At 37.5% G+C, this 19,028-nt stretch overlaps 2 protein-coding genes across 2 annotated transcripts in view; both read left to right on the top strand.

Moving 5' to 3' along the window:
• The window catches only part of LOC134855149 (histone acetyltransferase KAT6B-like), a 228,685-nt gene extending 222,394 nt beyond the window's left edge, over positions 1 to 6,291 (top strand). Inside the window, exons 11-13 of the mRNA XM_063871563.1 lie at positions 413 to 591; positions 1,836 to 1,958; positions 2,431 to 6,291. Of these exons, the coding sequence (XP_063727633.1) occupies positions 413 to 591; positions 1,836 to 1,958; positions 2,431 to 5,955 (3,827 nt within the window). The 3' untranslated portion in view covers positions 5,956 to 6,291. The remainder of the gene's footprint in view (positions 1 to 412; positions 592 to 1,835; positions 1,959 to 2,430) is intronic.
• The window catches only part of LOC134855152 (serine/threonine-protein kinase RIO1-like), a 127,196-nt gene extending 108,753 nt beyond the window's left edge, over positions 1 to 18,443 (top strand). The window contains exons 2-8 of the mRNA XM_063871567.1: positions 10,120 to 10,306; positions 11,306 to 11,499; positions 12,452 to 12,655; positions 16,186 to 16,375; positions 17,015 to 17,182; positions 17,357 to 17,781; positions 18,046 to 18,443. Of these exons, the coding sequence (XP_063727637.1) occupies positions 10,198 to 10,306; positions 11,306 to 11,499; positions 12,452 to 12,655; positions 16,186 to 16,375; positions 17,015 to 17,182; positions 17,357 to 17,781; positions 18,046 to 18,396 (1,641 nt within the window). The 5' untranslated portion in view covers positions 10,120 to 10,197 and the 3' untranslated portion in view covers positions 18,397 to 18,443. The remainder of the gene's footprint in view (positions 1 to 10,119; positions 10,307 to 11,305; positions 11,500 to 12,451; positions 12,656 to 16,185; positions 16,376 to 17,014; positions 17,183 to 17,356; positions 17,782 to 18,045) is intronic.
• Positions 18,444 to 19,028: the final 585 nt, after the last annotated feature.

The following is a 19,028-nucleotide window of genomic DNA, read 5'->3' as shown; positions in this document are numbered from 1 at the left end:
ATTTGAATTCAACCATATATTTTAAATTTTTAGTTTTTTTTTACCATAGTGTACATCCGCTTCGCCTCTTGTGTACATAATTTTGCAGCATATTTAATTAATAGCTCAATATTTTACCTGGCTTAAAATCAAGGCTTTTAATTATTTTTTATTTTAATATCCAACATGTATTATTTCTAATACTGTGTAAATGATTCATCCCTGGGTGAAACAGCCTCGATTTTGAATCATTTACACTGTATTAGAAATAAAACATGTTGGATATTAAAATGTAAAATAATTAAAATCCACCGCTGAGTTTACATTAAAAAATGTCTTAGCATAAACAGGAGCTTTTGATTTTCCTAGTTCTTTTGCTTACTTTTTTTGTTGCATTTTATTCATTTTTTGTACATGTGTGTACTTGATGTAGGAGTGATCAGTAAATTGCTGGATCGGAACTTCACTTTTGTGGAAGAACTGAAGATCAGGGATCTGTGCAACATGACTGGAATGAGTGCTGCGGATGTGGCAGTGGCACTGATGAAGCTGGGCTACGTCACCACAACCAAACCGAAGGACTCAATGGAGGTCCCACAAGTGTGCATTGAGGTTAATCAGAATATTATACTATATGGTCGCGAAAGCTCTTGAGGCTCAAAGCATGATACTTACCTACAATATAGATGGGTCCTTGAAGACTTATGCACCTTAAAAGCTGTGGAAACTTGCATTGGTTAATAGCGTTTTTCAGCTCCTCGTAAAACTGACAGGATCCATTGTTCATGTTTGTATTTTCTGGGGATCCAACTACGATAAGATTACCGCTCATACAGTTTTGAAGGCTAAAATATGCATTTTTATCTGAAATCTAAAATATCGAGTTTTGGAGTCCTATATGTTTACCTTGATGAGCTGCTTTTGATGTTCCGAACACAAAGTGCCCATGAAATTTGTATTCGAGTGTTTATTTTTTTTTACACGCAAAAATAGATTCTACTATTAAACTTGATGATGTCGAGAACAAGACTTCGTGAGCAAGGCTTTTCCCGTTAACCAATGCTTACAAATGTGTGAGAAACTGAATTTGCCTTGAACCTTAACCTATTTCAGTCTCCTTCCCGCTTTGCATAGTTTTAACACGTTTACCGTTTCACCCAATTACCCGGAGTTAGTTCACCCAAAGACCTGGTCTGGCATTTTTTTTCAGTGTACATGAAATTCATATTTTTGTCGGCTTAGTTACTTCATCGCAGACTTTTCGTGAGCTGTAAACATTTTTCATGGTAGTTTCAAGTGTTGTTGTTCTACTGTAATTTTATCATTTTGTTAACTTAGACGCTGCATGTTATCATTGTTTTGGTGTTGTTTTTCGCTTCAAAGTTTTTGAATTAATCAGTTTTATTTGGCCTAATCAATTTATTTTGGGTCGCTTGCAGGGAAAAAATTGGTTATTATTGTTTTCAAAATAATAAGGTCGGTTGTGATGTGTAAATTACAGAACGAGCTGCTTCAGTAAATTATTATTAACTGCTTATTAAGTAAATTATTGGGTGGGGAGAGGAAAGGAGAGGAGGACGAGGTCATAATGAAAAAGACCCCAAGTTTACTATCAGTTCATTTTCTGTCGGCTAGCTTGCCATGCTATGTTTGTGTTGTATCGCCGGTAATTTTTTTGAAATTGACTTTCATGTGAAAAAATAACATCTTTGAAAAAATGATCTTGATGGCGAAATCACTAGTGCCTGCGCTTTTTATTGGAAAAGTGGCCCAGGTACCTCAGCTCGAGGCCAACCATAGATGATTATCAATGCTTTACGTCTTATCGAAGCGATAATCTTCAGCTTGTGTTCCAGGTAACAAAATGGCAGCAGGAAGAGTTGAAGGCAAAAGAAGCTAAAGGACCCTCAATAGAACTGGATGCGAGGTATCTGCACTGGACTCCAATAGATCGATCTAGATCACCAAGTCCCCATAAGGTGAGGCAGCATCTTTTTATTCTTGATCCGAAGTTGGAAATAATATCGTTGTCTTTGATCTCCTTAACTCACGGTGAAAATGTTTCATTTTCGGTTAATTTTTTGACCCAATTTACATCACTGAACCTCGGACAGTATCGTTGAACGAAAGGGTATCGCTGGCATTTTAATTGGCCATGATAGGAAATAATCGATTGTTTTATCTTTCCTAATTCCCGATGTTTTTTCTATGTTTTACGGTATGGCATGGAATATCGACATTAATTAAGACCCAAACAGTTCTAGTTTTTATTGTTTGTTAAATGTCAGTCCAACTCGTTAGCTGCCTGTTTTAACTTTAAAAGTGCAATATGAAAACGCTTCACATAGACAATTTTGAATTTAAATAGGTTTTGTTGAAAGATCATACGAAGTTTTTGGAAGTTTCCATTTCACTGGTATCGTGAGAGTAGCAATAACGTGGGTTTTTTAGCGCTTGACCTCGCCTTCCGCTATCGGGTCTTCCGAGGACTCGGAACCAGACGTCACTCTAGTCTCCCCTCGAGTAAGAGGCAGACCTCCGACCACAGACGACAAAAATAAATCGAGGAAACACAAGCGAAAATCGGATCCGAGGTCTAACAGCTCAGAAATAAGAGAAAGTGAGCTGCTAGTTGAACGGCGGAAAAGTCTTGCTTCTAAAATGGAGATACCAGAAACTCCAAATCGAAAATTACTGGGAGATGTCAAAAAAGAATCGGAAACGCCAAATGGAATCAAAAAGGAAACAGAAACGATTAATTCGACAGTTCAAGAATCGAAAACGGGAAAGTTGAGAAGGTTTAATTTGTCTATGACACCACAGAGTAGCCCTGATGTTAAAAAGACACCAGGACCCTCTAATACATTTCGGAAGAGCGATGGAAAATTTGCTTCCCCGCCAAAAGCTGAAACGCCGAAGCTCAGTGCAGATAATTCAAAGAAACTTCATGAAAAAACTGCAGATTCCAAGCAAAATGAACCTAGGAAATCAAATTCAGGTGGTATAATAGTGACACTTCCCAATATAGCGATGACAGAAAAGACTAATAAACATAAAACGTGTAGTAAAATCAATATTTCTGAAAAGTTGTTCGCCCCTGATAATGCAAAATACTCGCCGATCACGAGCAAAAGAGCAACTCGGTCGGAAATATCGACACACAACGGTTCGTCGTCAAGTTTGAAGCATGAAAATAATTCAGAGCTTGTGAAAATATTACCAAGGCCTCCCGGATCAGGAGCTGGTGCTAAGATGACACGAGCTGAAGCATCTAAGCTGAGAGCCAGACAAATGTTCCCTAGATTCGATATCAAAGGAGGTAAAAGGAAATGGGGCTCAAATGAGAGTAACTTGACCAGTCAAGAGAAATCCAGAGCGGCGAAGAGACGACTTCAGTGCTCAGTTGAGGCATCGAAAAGTGAAGTATCAAATAACGGCATTGATTCAAGTCAAAAGTCGACAAAGTTTAGTAATTCTACACCACAATCGGAAGTGAATGATTATCAAGAAAGCAAAAGAGCAAAACATGGTCAATCAGTACAGAGGCTACCTTCTCTCAAAGATTACAAAATTCCGAAGAATCGAAAGAAACAGAAAAGTCTCAAAACTAAAAACGACGAAAATGAAATCAAAAACGGAGATTTATCAGAGGAGTCAGATGACAATGATAAAGAAGCGTCACCAAAAAGTGTAATATCAACTCGAAATTCTTCAAGATCTCCAGATAAATCAGAAAAAGGAGCGGACAATACTACGATGAACGGTGCGACGGAATCGAATAAAAATTTGGAACCAGAACGCTCGTCGCCTAGGAGAAAGGATGTTTCTAATCGCACGGATTCAGTCTATCCTCTTAGAAAAGTGACAAATAATAGCCCTGTTTGTCAAGTAAATACGGCAACATTGCATAATAACAATAATATCAATATCGATGTCGACCTTTCAAATCATGACCCGAAAAGGAAAAATGTTTTCGATGCATTTTTTGTTTGTGATTCAACTGTTTCTTCAGACGGCGAAATAGGAGTCCAAGTTAGAACTAATTCAGTTTCAAGTACTAGAAGTTATAATATAGAAGAGCCTGAGATATTCTATGAGTCAGAATCCAGTCCATTAGCTAAAGAAGTGCAATGTAGTGATAGTAATTTTGTAACTAGTGGAGTTATAACTAATGCCCATAGTTTGAATTTGCCGACGTCTAGAATCGTAGTCGAGGAGTCGACGCTTCCTGATTCGACCACTCCCGATGTTGAGATGATCATTTCAAGTAAAACAAAACGAACGGATTCCTCCTCAGATGAAATTCCTTCCCCGAAACAAGCCAAAATTTGTCATTCACCCAAGTACGTTGACCGTTCACCGGAGCCAGAAATTATCAGATCCGAGTTTTTACAAATGCGTTCTTCAGAACAAAAGTCAATCTTGCAGGCGAATCAAAATTTGGCGGATACTGCGTCTAGTCAAAAGTCAGACCTAAAAATCAAAACTAATATCTCGAGTAATAAGAACTTAGCAGTTGAAGTAAAAGAAAATATATTGAATATTAAATCTGAAACAGATTTGAATGAAAGTTCGGCTCAATTGGAAAACATTGGTTTTAAAACGGAATTCTGTGATGAAAGTTCCGAATTAAAATTTAGCAAAGATGCTTCAGATTTTGCTTCGAAATCGGAAGTATTGGAGGTGAAAACTGAAGTGCCAGAATTGGTTAATTCTCTCACAGATGACGAAGGAAGCATAGAAGTTTGTGAAATTGAACTGAGCTACTCGGACGCCGAAGTCGAAAATGAAGAGAGCCGACAAATTATCTATCCCAATTCCGAAATTGAAAATGAAGTTAAATCACAAAATCTCCTCGAAGAAAATGAAAAATTTTACGATTGCATTGATCAATCATTCGCAAATCAAGCTTCATGTGTAAACGAAGAAAATAATTGTCAAACTAATTCTATTGGGAATCAAGAATATTTCGATCAAACTGCCAATCCGGAAAATGGAAACTATGAAACTTTTCATGATGTTGATTGGCGTCATACAACATCAATGCTAAGTCAAGATTCCTCTGTAAATCAATCGTTCAGTCAGGAGGCGCCAAATAACGATATCAATAATTTTGTGCCTGAAATTCCTATAGGGCTACTAATGGATAATATTCCTTCGTTCGGAAGGCCAAAACCAATATCACTTGAGAGCTCATCTCAACATTCCGAAAATGGGTCTACGTTCTCACATGAACCTATAGAAGACTCCTTTGAGTCAATAATGCCTAATAAAAAATCTGAATGTTCCGCGGCTCCTCAAGATTCGTTTCAAAGATTGGAGCAAGATCTGAACAGGAATCGTACCCAGTGGGACTCGCCTAGAACCTGGAGTGGAGCTCCTGGTAATGCAAGACGCCTCGGCACGTCGCCGTCAAGTTCCGTGCCTGGAAGTTTTTCGGCAGGATCCGCAGATTTTCCCTGGCGAAGCAATTTAGGTCGGGATCCAACACCGGAACCCCCTAGAAGATCACAATTTTTAGCGTCTTTAATTTCGCCCTCGCAAGTAAGAAGTGCCTCATTGGAGTCGAATCCGCCGCCAATTATTCCGATTCACAGGATGAATAATAATGAGGAATCGGTTGAAAGTTGGAAAAATTGGAGACGACATAATAACAATAATGATCAAAGTCCACCTCGGGAAGCTCCAGTGATCTCGCCCGGAACCATTGCGAGTGCGGTCGGAACGTCAAGTCATTCGCCAACCGACCCAAGTCCCTCTACGGGACGAAGAATCAAACTTGACCGAAGGAGTTTCCGACAGTCGACCAGTGAAGACCGCCGAGTCGAGAATCCAAATCCGGTTGACTTCCGATCGTTTCCCTTGAATATTCCACTGGATCGCACGGAAAGCCCAGAGAATCAATACGATCATAGGTGCTCGGAACGCCCGTACAAGCATCTGGCTTCTAATGAGTATGATCATGGCAATTGGTAACTCAAGTGATCGCCCTTTTGCGATTTTGGAGCTCCAAAGTTTCTGGAAAAACGAGTGACCCCAAGCATAGACTTGTTCCCTGTATTATGTATGTCGTTTTACAACGTGTAGTTAATTTATTTGTGGAAATTGGTTCTAAATTGTTAATCTACAGCTAGTGAATCTAGTCGAAGCTTGCTAGAATTGATTTCTTTCTCTACTTGAATCGAATCTTTCGCGTTATTAATCATTTGATGTAAGTTTTGTTTTATATTTCGTAATTCTTTCGCTGTAATTAATCTGCAAGCCAGCTGCCCCATTTTATTTTGTTCCCATTTTTTGAATTAATTCAATTGATTACAGTATCTAACGAATCTTCTGTACTTGAGTAAGGAGAAATAGAGATGGTGGCAAAGTTAGCGACGAGGAAAATTTGACCAGACTAACAATCAGTTAACTAATCAGTCTAACGGTTTGTGTTTGACTCAAAGTGGGCAGAGATCAAATTTGAGTGAACAATGGGCGAGTCGCATAGCTCAGGTTATTAATAATATTCCGGTTACTTCATGATGTCGCGGGAGTAGGAGTGGTCCACCGGAACAGGAACTAAACATCGTTCATTTGGCGTTTCACTTGAGTCCTGAAGTCCATGTAATGATATGTAAAATGTTCAAGTCTTAATGTGGATACCTTAAAATGTGAATATATTGCACCGTTTAGTACGAATGTTAAAGTAGTTCTGTTTGTTTCAACGAACAATTGATTTTAAATTTCCAAAGTCGTCCACGGTTTTCAGCCGAAATATGCTCGAACACGAATGCTTTAACCCTACAGTTGTTTCTTATTTTTTGGAACGCGAAATCTCAAAACTTTTTCATGGGCTTAAAAAAAATTATCAACCCCCATGTGGAGAGCTGTCAAGTTACTCCCAGTGATTGCAAATCTGGTCTCCAACTATGACTGCTCATTTCCTTTAAGCTTCAATTTATGACGTTTATTATGATTTTTTGTAAGTTTTAAAATTCACTAAATTTGAAGTTTATAGCGCTGTGGCTTAAGTTAGTTATTCAATTTCAATAATCCGTGAGTATATCATCTGTAATCAATCGCTGTATTAAGCGTAAATAAATAATAAACATCAATCAGTCTTTATTTGAAAACTTTCGAAATCATGAAAATAATCAGATCCCGGAAACTATGTTCCAACTGTCTGTTGGCTAAGTTTTTTAGTTTTCCCAGCGGAATAAAAAGCGTTTAGATGCAGTTTTTTATGATTGAGTTTTTTTTTGGTAAAAATGTCAATCATAAAGTTTAATTGATTTTCCAAGGGATCAATTATTTGTTTTTTTTTTGTATTCCTTAACGATTTTCCAACCGTCTGTCGGCAAATTTTTTTCGATACAAGTGTAATCAGCCGATTTTGCAGCCCGAAGTATTCAGCTACAAAAGTAATCAGCCAATTTTTCGGTTTTCTTGAATTAAACCTGCTGCTGGCTTTTTCAGGCTGGATTTTTCGGATAAGTGTGAGTGAATTTTCCATTGTTGTGAGTCCCCATTGGAGCCGAAAAAGGGTAACTCAAAATTTATTTAATTCAGGAGAAAATTCCTTGAAAGTGTTGCTTGTTTTTGCACATGCAGCTTTGCCTTGCGAGGCCTCGCTTAAAATGCACATAAACCTTCCGTCGCTCCCAAAAAAGCAGAAACATGAAGAAAGATTGAAATATTATTGAAGATTTTTTGCAATGATGACGCTGAAGGGGAACTACTACCAGTATGATAGTATGATGATATTCTTTTTTAGTCCAACAATCTTCTGAGCGTAGGTTTATACTTGGCTTATGCTTTAATTACACAGCATATGATCTAGCTATATCTGCTTCATTAAAGTGTATTTTTTTTGCCAGATTTGAGAATAAACTTACCGTGAAGGTAGGTTTAGGCAATATATACAAGTGACTCTTAGTCCGGAGGTACCGTCTCGAATCTCGTAGTATCCGGTTTTTCTTTTTAGTAATTTTTCGATTTTCCCTTTCTTTTCACTGCTGTTTTTTAACACAAAACTTAGTTTGTTTTAAATCAAAATTGAAACAACAGCCGGAGTTAGTTTTCTCAAAGCCTCTGATGTATTTTGGAATTTGATATTGACTTGAAAGTGTGATATCGATAAAATTAGTGTGTGAACTGCTTCTAACACAAAACGGATAGATTAAAAGTGAGTTTGATAAGCAAAACTCTTCCAAGAGTTTCTCGCAACTACGGGAGTTAAGCAAACGTGGAAAGAGCAAAAATAAAATTTTTCCATACTTTCATCTGTTATTTTGGGCTCATTTTCAAAGGCCGTCAGTTCTTAAACTACTTGTCTTTTGAATGAAACTGCATCTTTTGTAGTCGATCATAGTATTTACAAAAAAATTTAATCAGTTTCATAATTATTCAAGTTATTCTGTAGCTAAAGTTGATTCTTTTCATTCAAAACAATTCAGGTCGGTCGTGGTGTAAAAGTTGAAAGGTTAACTTAATCGCTCAAAACTTAGTCGCTTTTTTACTCAGGGGAAGTGTAACCGCGTCGGTAAATACGTCGTACACTCGGTGTACCCTTGTCGTACACTCGGTAATTTTTGAACCTTTATTCAATGCTTGTAGTTGTGTCTCTCGACTGTTTTTCTGATATTTTAATTTTCCGTCTCTTTTTGATTCGCTACCTTGCAATGCAAGGATGCGTTGTATCACAAATGATGCCAAGCTCTGGTTCCCTTTTGTGTGAATGGCATAAAATTATAAGGAGATTACGTGTTGAAAGTTATCCATTCCTCTGATGCATTCAGTATTTCAACAATTTGTTGGAACTACGTTGAGGCCTTCTGGTGTTGTGTTCAAATGATAACAGAAGCTGTTCTGCGCGTGCTTCACAAAAAAAGTTTCTCTTGGGTGTGTGTGTGGGGGGTGGGGGGGGGGGAGGGATGGGAAGGGGGTGGAGATGAGGTAATAAACTGAATTAGGGTCGGCTAAATTGATTTACTGAGCTCTCCAGAACTTTATAGAAACCCCTTTTTGGCATTATTTTTCACATGCGAAAACGCGAATGTTTTCATTCAATTTAATGGAAGTTGTCGAATTATCTATGAAAGTGACAGACCTGCCTCAGATCCAGTTATTTTCCCCTGTTTATAAAGATTTTCCTCCTTTTTGTTGAAAAGAAATTGAAATAGTTTAACAATGTTAGATTTTTCATTACACTTTCAGTTAAGCATGTCGGGGCCCTATTCGCGCTACTCGGAGAAGTCCCGCTTCCGGCAGAAAGCGGAGGAAAACCCACTTGTAGCTGTGGGTCTCGGAGCCTCTTTTGTCACTTTCTTTGCCGGAGGATCCTATATTAAACGCCTTAGAAAAATGCAGCCAGGGATCAATTTTAAAGTTACGCTTCCAAATTCCTTAGTTATCAGTTTTAGGAACCAAAACAAACAAGTGAGGGTCTGAAAAAGATATGATTGAGAGTTTGGCTTAGTTTACGAAGAAATATTTCTATACGCAAATATTTTTGAAGGTCTTAGAAATTTAGTCACAGATTTTTTTTGCTAAAAACGTCCTAATTCATTACAAGGTACCATAGGGGGGAGGGGGTACTGTTAACAAGATCGATTTCTTTTTTTGCAATAGAAGCTATTATAAATCTAAATTTATCTCTGCAATAGAAATGAGACGTAAAACACCAATGATGGTAATTTATCTTCGTCTGACTTGCTGTGGGATCATTGTATCTAGTTTGCTAATCACTTCAATCCTGCAGCCGCCGCCCAAACGAGACCCATACGGAGCACTGAAAGATTCTTCATCTTTTCCTACTACGAACAATTCGTGAAAGTTCTCGAATGTTCTAGATTTTTTTTAAATGTTTAGTCAAAACTAATTATTCGATGAGTTTGATTTGATGCTGGTACAAAGCTATTTTGTTTTGAATTGATTCAATCATTCTAAATTTAACGTGACGTAGTGTACCAATATAAAATTAATAGATTTAAATTTATATTTGAAGTCACTGATTTTTTAGTACGTCATTTTTGCGACCTTTTATTTGCTTGTGAGGCTCAGTTTGGATTATTTAGACTGAATTTGTACGAATTTCAGAGCAGCGTGCAAAGCAAAATAGAGGTTTTTTGCTGCATAATTAGTATTTTTTTCTGTTTTTAGAGATTATCTGAGGTTTGCTGCTGGTGTTAAGTTCTAATTCTTGAAAGCATCGCAACTGAAGTGCATAAAATATAAATGGCAGAAACTGAGTTGGTTGTACATGCAACTGTTAGTGATACCTCGGAAATAACAACCGATATAGCAAACACAGACGAAGCTAACGCTTTGAACGAGTTGTCCTCGGGTGAGTTGCTTCGTTTTTTAAAATCTTTATAACCATCCCCCTCTATGGTATCCACAACTCTATATACCCTAGAGGGTATCTCTAGATACCATAGATACAACTCTAGATACCATAGATACCAGGGGCGGACGCCCCTCCTCAGGGATTCGACCCCCTGCCGGCCCAAAGCGTCCCCCTATTTGGTACTTTTTAAGAAATTCATTTTTGGATGCGATTTTTTTGTCAAAATTTTTCAAAAAGTGCACCAAAACGGCTTTTTTTGGCCTGTTTTTCAAAAATTTGCCTGCGGCGCAGAAAATTTGGCCAAAACAGCCTCTTTTTAGTGCTTTAGGAGAGCTCGGAAAATCAATTTGGTCGACCTAAAAAAAAGGTCAAAATTTTCGAAAATTTTTTGAAAATCCGCCCCCCCCCCCCACCTCGAGAAAGCCCTAGATCCGCCCCTGATAGATACAACTCATAGTACCATTGGGGTGGGGGAAGTTGTTAAGTAGATCCAAAGAGTCTCCACACCTGTAAATAAAAAAAGGTAAACTAACCCTTTTGAGAACTGTAATTTTCCTACATTCTGATTGGTCAAAAATTCGACAGTTTTTTTTTGAAATATGGGGGGTGGTTGTGAAGTAGATCCATTTTTTTTTGTAAACCAATTGAGCGTGGAATGAATATATCTCTCAAAAATGCCAATTGTAGTCAAAACTACCAATTTAAGAATTTATCTCTATCACAAATCATTTGAAGCTATTTTACCCAGGGCTTAACATTTTTTTAAATATACATGCATTAACGATTTAATCTATCAGTTTCCTTGCTAGGATTTTCTGTTGTGCTCTGAGAATCACTTACAATCTTTTCATCAGCGATAATTTTTTGGAACGGAGTTGTAATCTCATTGAAAAGAAGCCTGAAACTAAACACTAGCAAGACTGACATAAAATGTCGGAATCATTAATTAATTTTTTTCGTCTACTTTCAGCACTCGATTGAGTGATCGCTTTTCAGGTGAAAGCGACAGCGAAGAATGCCAAGATGAAGATGTCTACGAACAGCAATTAGCCGAAGCTGAGATGGCAGAACTGGTGAAGGAGTTGCAGTTGGACGATGACTACGGCGACAATTGTGTGAGTGCGACGTTTTCAACGAAACAGTTCTGTCAGAAGTATGAACACAAAGTGGACGTTGGAATGTATTCGAAGGTAAGTTTGAAAAGACTAGGTTATTATTGACTCTATAGAGTTCTAGCCGTAAAGCAGAAATTCTTTTATCTTCATTTTTTCATTTTCACAATATTTGGTCGTTTTTAAAGCCCACCAATAATGCAAACTTAACACTCAACAGTGTGACGCGGCTAGATGGTTTTTGTGAATAGACTTGGCAGGGGCTATATTTCAGGTTTTGTTGTCCTCGTGATATTCGACCATGCCCACCAGCTGGTTGTGATATATCACTCGACCCATTCAGTGATTATTTGTGGTACCTGATTTTGCGTGGGAAAAAAATCATAAAATAAAACACACCCAAAGACAAAGTTCCTCCTCACTCTCAGTAGTCAGAACGAAAGTGGTTAAAACTTTTGAAGTGAATTAGATTATTCCATCAGCCGACCACAAATTATATTTTGTAGTAAGCAGACGACGCATTCAGGTTCTCTGAACAAAATTAGTTTTCATAGTTATGAGCACTGTCGAAGCCATTGAAATTCTTAAATAGTTCTGTAACTTTGAAACTTCTGGTCGCTTGTACGGCTGATAAAATTGGATTTTCTTCTCTTGACCGGACTATGGGCGATAACATTCCGCCTATAACCGGTTGAACTGTGGTTAATGAATTAGCTGTTGGTGAAAATCTTTCATGAATGTTGAAATTTTTTTTACTTTTCCAGTAGAATTAGCTCGTTATTTCGCCATAAGTTTCACCAAAAATATAGTTTGCGTAATAGCTGCTGCTAGAAGGTGTTGGGACGTTTATCGTGTAAAACATGTCTTCATGGCGGTTTTTTATATCAACAAGGTATCCGAAAAATATTGTTCCACAGAGTTTTTTTCGATAATTTAGAAAAAAATGTTTAGCGAACAAGCTGAAGAATCAGTATACCAGAAATAAAAATGGAAAGTGTAATAGAAAATATATAACAATTTGTTATTTCAGAAGCTGGACGGAGACCGTGCGCGTGAGCGTGACAAATCAGACAGAGCAACCACAGAACAGGTGATGGATCCTCGCACGAGAATTATCCTGTTTAGACTGCTAGCTAGGAAGGTCATTTCATCCATCAATGGGTGTGTCTCTACGGGAAAAGAGGCTAATGTTTATCATGGTACGAGTGATGCACATGGACAGTGTGCTATTAAGGTAAGTTTTCGTCTATTTTTCACTTTATAATTGAGATGAAGATGAAGAGTTAATTTCTCATCGATTCATTTCTGCACAACTAAATATTATAAAATACTGTATACAAGAGAACAGTTCACTAGTCCAATTTTAGAATCTAACGAAAATGAGATTTTTTTCTCGTCAGTGAATTTCAGAAGAGAAATATGAATTGAAGTTGGGTAGAGAAATGAAGGGCGCATTTTTAAACGTAATCCTGTCTAGTGGCGTTCATTTGAAAAATAAAATGATCAAATTGGATCGGCTTCCGTGTATATAAGAATTCCTCTGAGGATTATTATTACACTAATTTAGATGGACTTGATTGACTGTTGGGTTTCAAAAGAATTTCGAAAATGTTGTGGGCTTTTTTTAGGTCGACCCGCCAAATTGATTTTCCGAGTTCTCCCAAAGCAATCAAAAGACCCTGTTTTGGCCTAAATTTCTGCGCCGCAGTCAAAATTGTAAAAAAAAACGGCCAAAAGGGCATTTTGAGGCTTTTTTCGAACATTTTGATCTAAAAATATCTTCAAAGTTAGTATATATTGATTGGTGCCGAAGGCGCCCATAGACAAATTTTAGGGTACGTCGCCAACAATTGATATCTCAAAAAAGTAAAAGGGGACCATTAAGGTCGGCAGGGGGGGGGGGGGGGGGGGGGCTAGGGGGCGACCGCCTTCTCCGCAAATCCGCCCCTGATGATGATGATGATAGTTATATGACGGTGATTTTCATGGCACATGATCTATGCCCGAAACAATCTACCTGAAACATCAAGATTCATATCACAAAAATGCATCGAAAAAATAGAAAAGAAAACGAGAATGCAAGAAATGCCTCACAACTTTCGCCAGTGCCGTGACGAACCATGACAAACAGTGTCAGGGCTCCGCCCCAGGCACGTGTCCATTTTGCCATTTCATCAATCGTCGGTAAACCTAGCGAGGCTCAAGAAAGTACGCCGACAAAAACCCGAACCAGCAACAACTCCAGTCAATACCAGTCACGATGAACCAGGCGAAGAACATTCGATATATGCTGGGCTAGCATATCATATTTACACCTGCGATCAGCATAGTGTGTTATTACGAACCTTCTTTTTTCTAACCTAACTAGCAAATAAAAGGGTTCACTTATTTGGATATTTCTTTGTAGCATTGGAAATTGTATAGCATCTGTTCTCTGCTTTATTTGCTGTGGCTAGTGTTTGGTGTCTATTAAGCTTCCGTGGCTGAGTGGTTAGTGTGTGAGACTCTTAATCTCTTGGTCGCATGTTCGAATCTCAGAGGTAGCCGAATTTTTACTAATTCGAGGCTTATTTCTAATTTTTATTATTGCTCTCTATAGAGCTGTTTTCTCTCAAAGGTTTGCGAAGCGAAGGTTCGCCTCTGTGCCCAATTTTGCCAGGCACCAACGCAAATGCGAACAATAACCCTCCGTCATGATTAACCTTCCGTCCTGTATCTTTGGAAGAGCAGTAGCTTGTTTGATCGCCTGATCCTGTGCTAATCTTATCCGAAACACATTTCGTCCTCTTTTTAGGTCAATCAAGATAAGTTTTTTCAAAAGTTTGGGCACCGCAGGCTTGTTTTTGAAAAAAAACTGACCTAAATGTCGTTTTAGGGTAAATTTTGAAAGGCTTTGTATGTCGTTTTTTTTGGCGCGCTTTGGCTCCTTCGTTTTTGGTGGTTTTTTCCGTATTAGTGCCATATAAACGTTCACGTTTTTAAGAGTAATGAACGCAGTGAAGACTCTTCTGTAGGTTTTGCTGATTTTTGTTTTTTTTTTCAGGAAAAATTTTGAAAAGTGCATAACAGTCTCCAATAAGTACAGATGTGCTTTCATACATATTGATGCGTTTATGAATGCACGCAAGTATATATGCACTTTTTGAGTTTAATTGAAATTCATCTGCTGAAAATGACGTAAATACCACTCTCCAAATACGAACGTGGAAATGGCGCAAAAAAACGTAAATGACTTCCAGTTTCGAAAGTGAATTTTAATTTTTAGATTTCCAGCGGAATAAAAACTTACCTGTTGATCCAGTTTTCTCAAGTTGGGTTAATGTTATCAAAAAAGCGCCAATCTTTAATCGTTGAAGAAATTCAAAGAGATCAATGGGCATCTATTGTGTTCTTTGAAAATCGAAAGTTGAGATTTTTTCAACAAAGTCAGTGTTTTTTTTAATGTTTACTTTCTTTTATTACTCTTTTTCAATCTTCGATTGGCTATATTTTAGTGCACTAGTAGAAGATTTCAGTCCAAGTAGTCCATAAAAATGTAATGTCTTAATCTTGAGTAGAAACTTGTAAATATATATTTACCGGAAACAGTGTTTTCAATTGGTTACGATTTATCTAATTAGTATATTAGAAAAAAAAGAGAGCGGGACTAAAAGGGGTACCAATCGAATAAAAAAAGTTTAAGTCTAAGAACAAAGTACGTTAGATTCCAGTGAAAGCATATGTGAAGATAACAGTTACCTTGAAAGCCGAAATTTTGTTGCAAAGGAGTAAGTTCCTATATTTCAAGTTTTGAATCAAGCGTGAAGTTACTGACTGGATTTTGTGAAATATTTGATTGTTTTTATCTTAGTTGTATTGTAAAATGTAGTTAGGTTCTAAAATCAATTCGTGGACTTGATACCCGCCCACATTTGCGATGCAAAAATGTATATAGGTTCTAAAATCAATTCGTGTATTGACACCCACTGGAGTGTTGAATTTGCATTCAAAAGTTACGTCCAATAAATTTATGAAGCCCCAAAACTCTTTGTTCTTCTGTAAGCTTTCAAGGCATTTCGACAGCTCAGTATTAGAACCAAAAAATATTGTTCCAGAATCAGAAACCTTTCGATGGTTTTCCTCGTTGAGCAATAAAGCGTTTGATGCAGAGTTAAGTGCTGTCACTTGAGATGATAAAAGAAATTTGCAGATGAACAGCTTTGATGGCAAGACAGCTGAAGAGAGGACGTACGCGGGGTACTGTTTACTATGTAAAATAATGGGAAAGGGTCCAACTTAATCTAATCCAGTATTTTGTGAAGGGATAGTGGTGATTTGTAGATGGCGGCAGCCTTTCAATCTGAAAGATGAAACGTTATTAGGTTCTAAAATCAATTCGCGGGATTGTCACGCTTTCAATTTATTGGGTTTGTCAACCAAAAATGGATGTCGGTTAATATTATCAAAGGAAAGACCTTTTGAGAAGTCTAGGTTGAATCAAGGGGGGGGGGGGGGACATACGCTACCAGTCGAAGTAATATTAACACATTGCATGGAAGTGAGAGGAAATCATTTTGAAATAATTGAAGGTCGAACTGTGTTTTGTGAAGTTACTAAAAATCTGCGATTTTGCTCGAAACGATCAAATTTACATTATGATTTCAGTTTGTGATGAAGTTCATTCTGCGCATTCATGTTACTCTAATCGTCCTTCAAGTGAAATTATCATTACGATTTGTGATGTAATTCAATCTAGGCATCTATGTTAAACTTTCCTCTGTTTAGGTTTTCAAAACATCTATACTGACATTCAAAGACAGAGACAGATACATCTCGGGTGAGTACAGATTCAGAAATGGATACTGCAGGGGGAATAACAGGAAGATGGTGCAGACATGGGCGGAGAAGGAGTTCAGGAATCTCACCAGGTTCCACAACTCTGCACTTCCTTGTCCCAATCCAATCATGCTCAAAGGTGAGATGTAGTTTTTTTGGTAACAATTGGTAGCAGCCGAAAATTCATAACCGGCGTCAGTAATTCGAAAGTTGCGGCTGATCGTAATTGTGGACAATTAGTAACTGGCGACAATTTGTAACAGTCGACAATTTGTAAGAGGTGACAATTATTAACATGCGACTATTGGTAACACGGTCTAGCGGTAAACACGATTTCTCGAATAGATCACTCTTGCCGAGTTTAAGCGAAGCGGAGCAGCGTTCGCTGCTTACCAAGGCCTTGTTACTTTTTGACGCCTGTTAGTATTTGTCACTTGTTATGAATTTTCGCCCGAACCCAATTAGCATTATTTTGATTTGGATTGATTTCTTCCAGTTTTAAACAAATATTATCCAACTTGTTTTTCGCCTTTCAATTTTTATACCAACGTAAACTCCAATTGACGACATTTACAAAACGGGATTTCTTGCAGGTTAGGTTAAGTCAGACAATTTGCGCCTTTGCCTGGTTGTGGGGAAAGAGAGGAGGAGGGGTGGGTCTAAAGTAAGTCCAAAAAATCAGCCCTGGTATTTCACCCATAACTTCTTAACTCCACAGCTATTGTATCCATCTCAATTTCATCCCGTTTCTTTCCATTCAAAGCTGTCGCTTTTTCAGGTCACGTCCTGGTGATGGAGTTCCTCGGAAGCGATGACGGATACCCAGCTCCTAAATTGAAAGACGCAAACCTCTCCGAGTCGAAACTGCGCGAACTGTACTTCCAAATTGTGAGAGATATGCGAACTATGTACTGGGAAGTGAAACTTACCCACGCCGATTTCTCAGGTAAAATGGCCATGATAATGGATTTTAATAGTGGCGATTAATTACAATGTATGGCACCTTACAAAACTATGAGATAGCTTAACTGACTCATAGATACCCGTTGATCCGTTGGAAATTTATGTTGATTTTTTTTACAAATATACCAAATAAAAGATCTAACGTCTTTTATTTTAGAATACAACATCCTTTATCACAATGGGCAAGCTTATTACATTGACGTGTCGCAATCAGTAGAAAGCAACCACCCGAACGCATTGAACTTCCTGAGAATGGATTGCACAAATATTACTAACTTTTTCAAGAAGAATAAACTACCAGTTATGACTATGCGTGAATTGTTTGAGTTTATAACCAGCCCGACTATTGATAACCCGATTCGATATTTGGAGTTGATGTCTGAAAAAGTAGGCGGAAGGGCAAATGAAACGCTAGAAATTGAAGATAAAGAATTCGAAGAAATGATTAGAAATAAGAAACATGAGAAAACGAAGAAAGGAAAAGGTGAAAATATTGACGATGAGACCTTTCAAAAAGTTTTCATTCCGCAGAATTTGCACCAAGTCGTGGACGCGGAAAAAGATATTGAAAAATTGAACACGGTATGATTAATGTTTATATGTTTATAGAAACCCTGATTGCAGCAAAAAATATCCAGCTTAAGTTTGAAGAAACGAAATTTGTTGAATAATTGAATGTGTTCGTTGCTTAAGCCTGGAAAACCAACAATAGCCTGGATTTTATAGCCTGGAAAAACCACCAATTAGAAATGATTTTTTATAAATGAAACACAATGGCCTTTTTCCTTAAGTAGCCAAACTTCTGGTCCTTCTTTTTCGAAAAAATTGCTCGTTTTGTTTTTGCAGGAGAGTGAAAAAGACTTGTATTACAAATCAGTTGTCAGTTTTGTCGACAAACCAAAACTCAAATCACGCACTTCAGAAAACACAGACGATAACTCTTCTATCTCCGATTCAAATTCAGAAAGCGAAGACGAGGATAATTTATCTGAAGATGAAAATGGTGACAAGAAAGAATCAAAAGAAGTGCCTTGGATGTTCATTCGGAAGAAAGGCGAAACGGCAGAAGAGCGAAAAGAGAGAAAGAAGGCAGTTAAGCAGATACAAAAAGAGGGCAGAGAGAACAAAAAGCCGAAACATGTGAAGAAAAGAGAGGAAAAAGTGTGTAAAATAAGGAAACATGGAAAGAAAGCATAGATTTATATAAAGTGTTTTGCGTGGTAATATATAAAAATTTTCAATCATTGTTTTGGTCAGCTCAGGTTGATAGAGATTGAACTGCAATGTGGTTAAAAGATTCTTTTTTCGAACTTTCTAGCAATCGACTAAAGAAATTAATTCGATTATTTTCAAGTGTTTAGGAACGATATAAATTGTTATTTAAACGGGTCAAATTTTACAGAGTCGATGATGGCAGTGAAGACTCCTATATAGCTCATGATGATTTTTTTCAGGAAAATATCCTGAAGTTTGTTCACGCTCAAATTTTGTTCGTGCTTTGATTTTTTAAAGTGCAGCTCATTTTCTTTGTTAAATGGAAGGCAAACTTCATTATCGAACAACAAAAGTGTAAAGGTCACGAAAAACGTGATCGACTTTAGTTTCGAAAGCGGATTTTAATTTCAAGATTTTGCAGCGGAATAAAAAATTGGGTTGTTAAAATGGGTTCTTTTTTATCAAAAAATTTCCAATCATGAATTGTTTCTGAAATTCAAAGAGCTCCAAGTGCATATATTTTTTCTTTGAATTTCGAAAGTTGATATTTTTCCAAAAAAAAACACGTCAATTCTGTTCTGTTTCCTTGCTTTCATTGACTCTTTTCCAACAGT

Source organism: Symsagittifera roscoffensis, chromosome 10 (genome assembly GCF_963678635.1).
Source record: "Symsagittifera roscoffensis chromosome 10, txSymRosc1.1, whole genome shotgun sequence".
NCBI lineage: Eukaryota > Metazoa > Xenacoelomorpha > Acoela > Convolutidae > Symsagittifera > Symsagittifera roscoffensis.
Note: the sequence above shows the minus strand (reverse complement) of the source record. Positions and strands in the feature narration are given on the sequence as shown.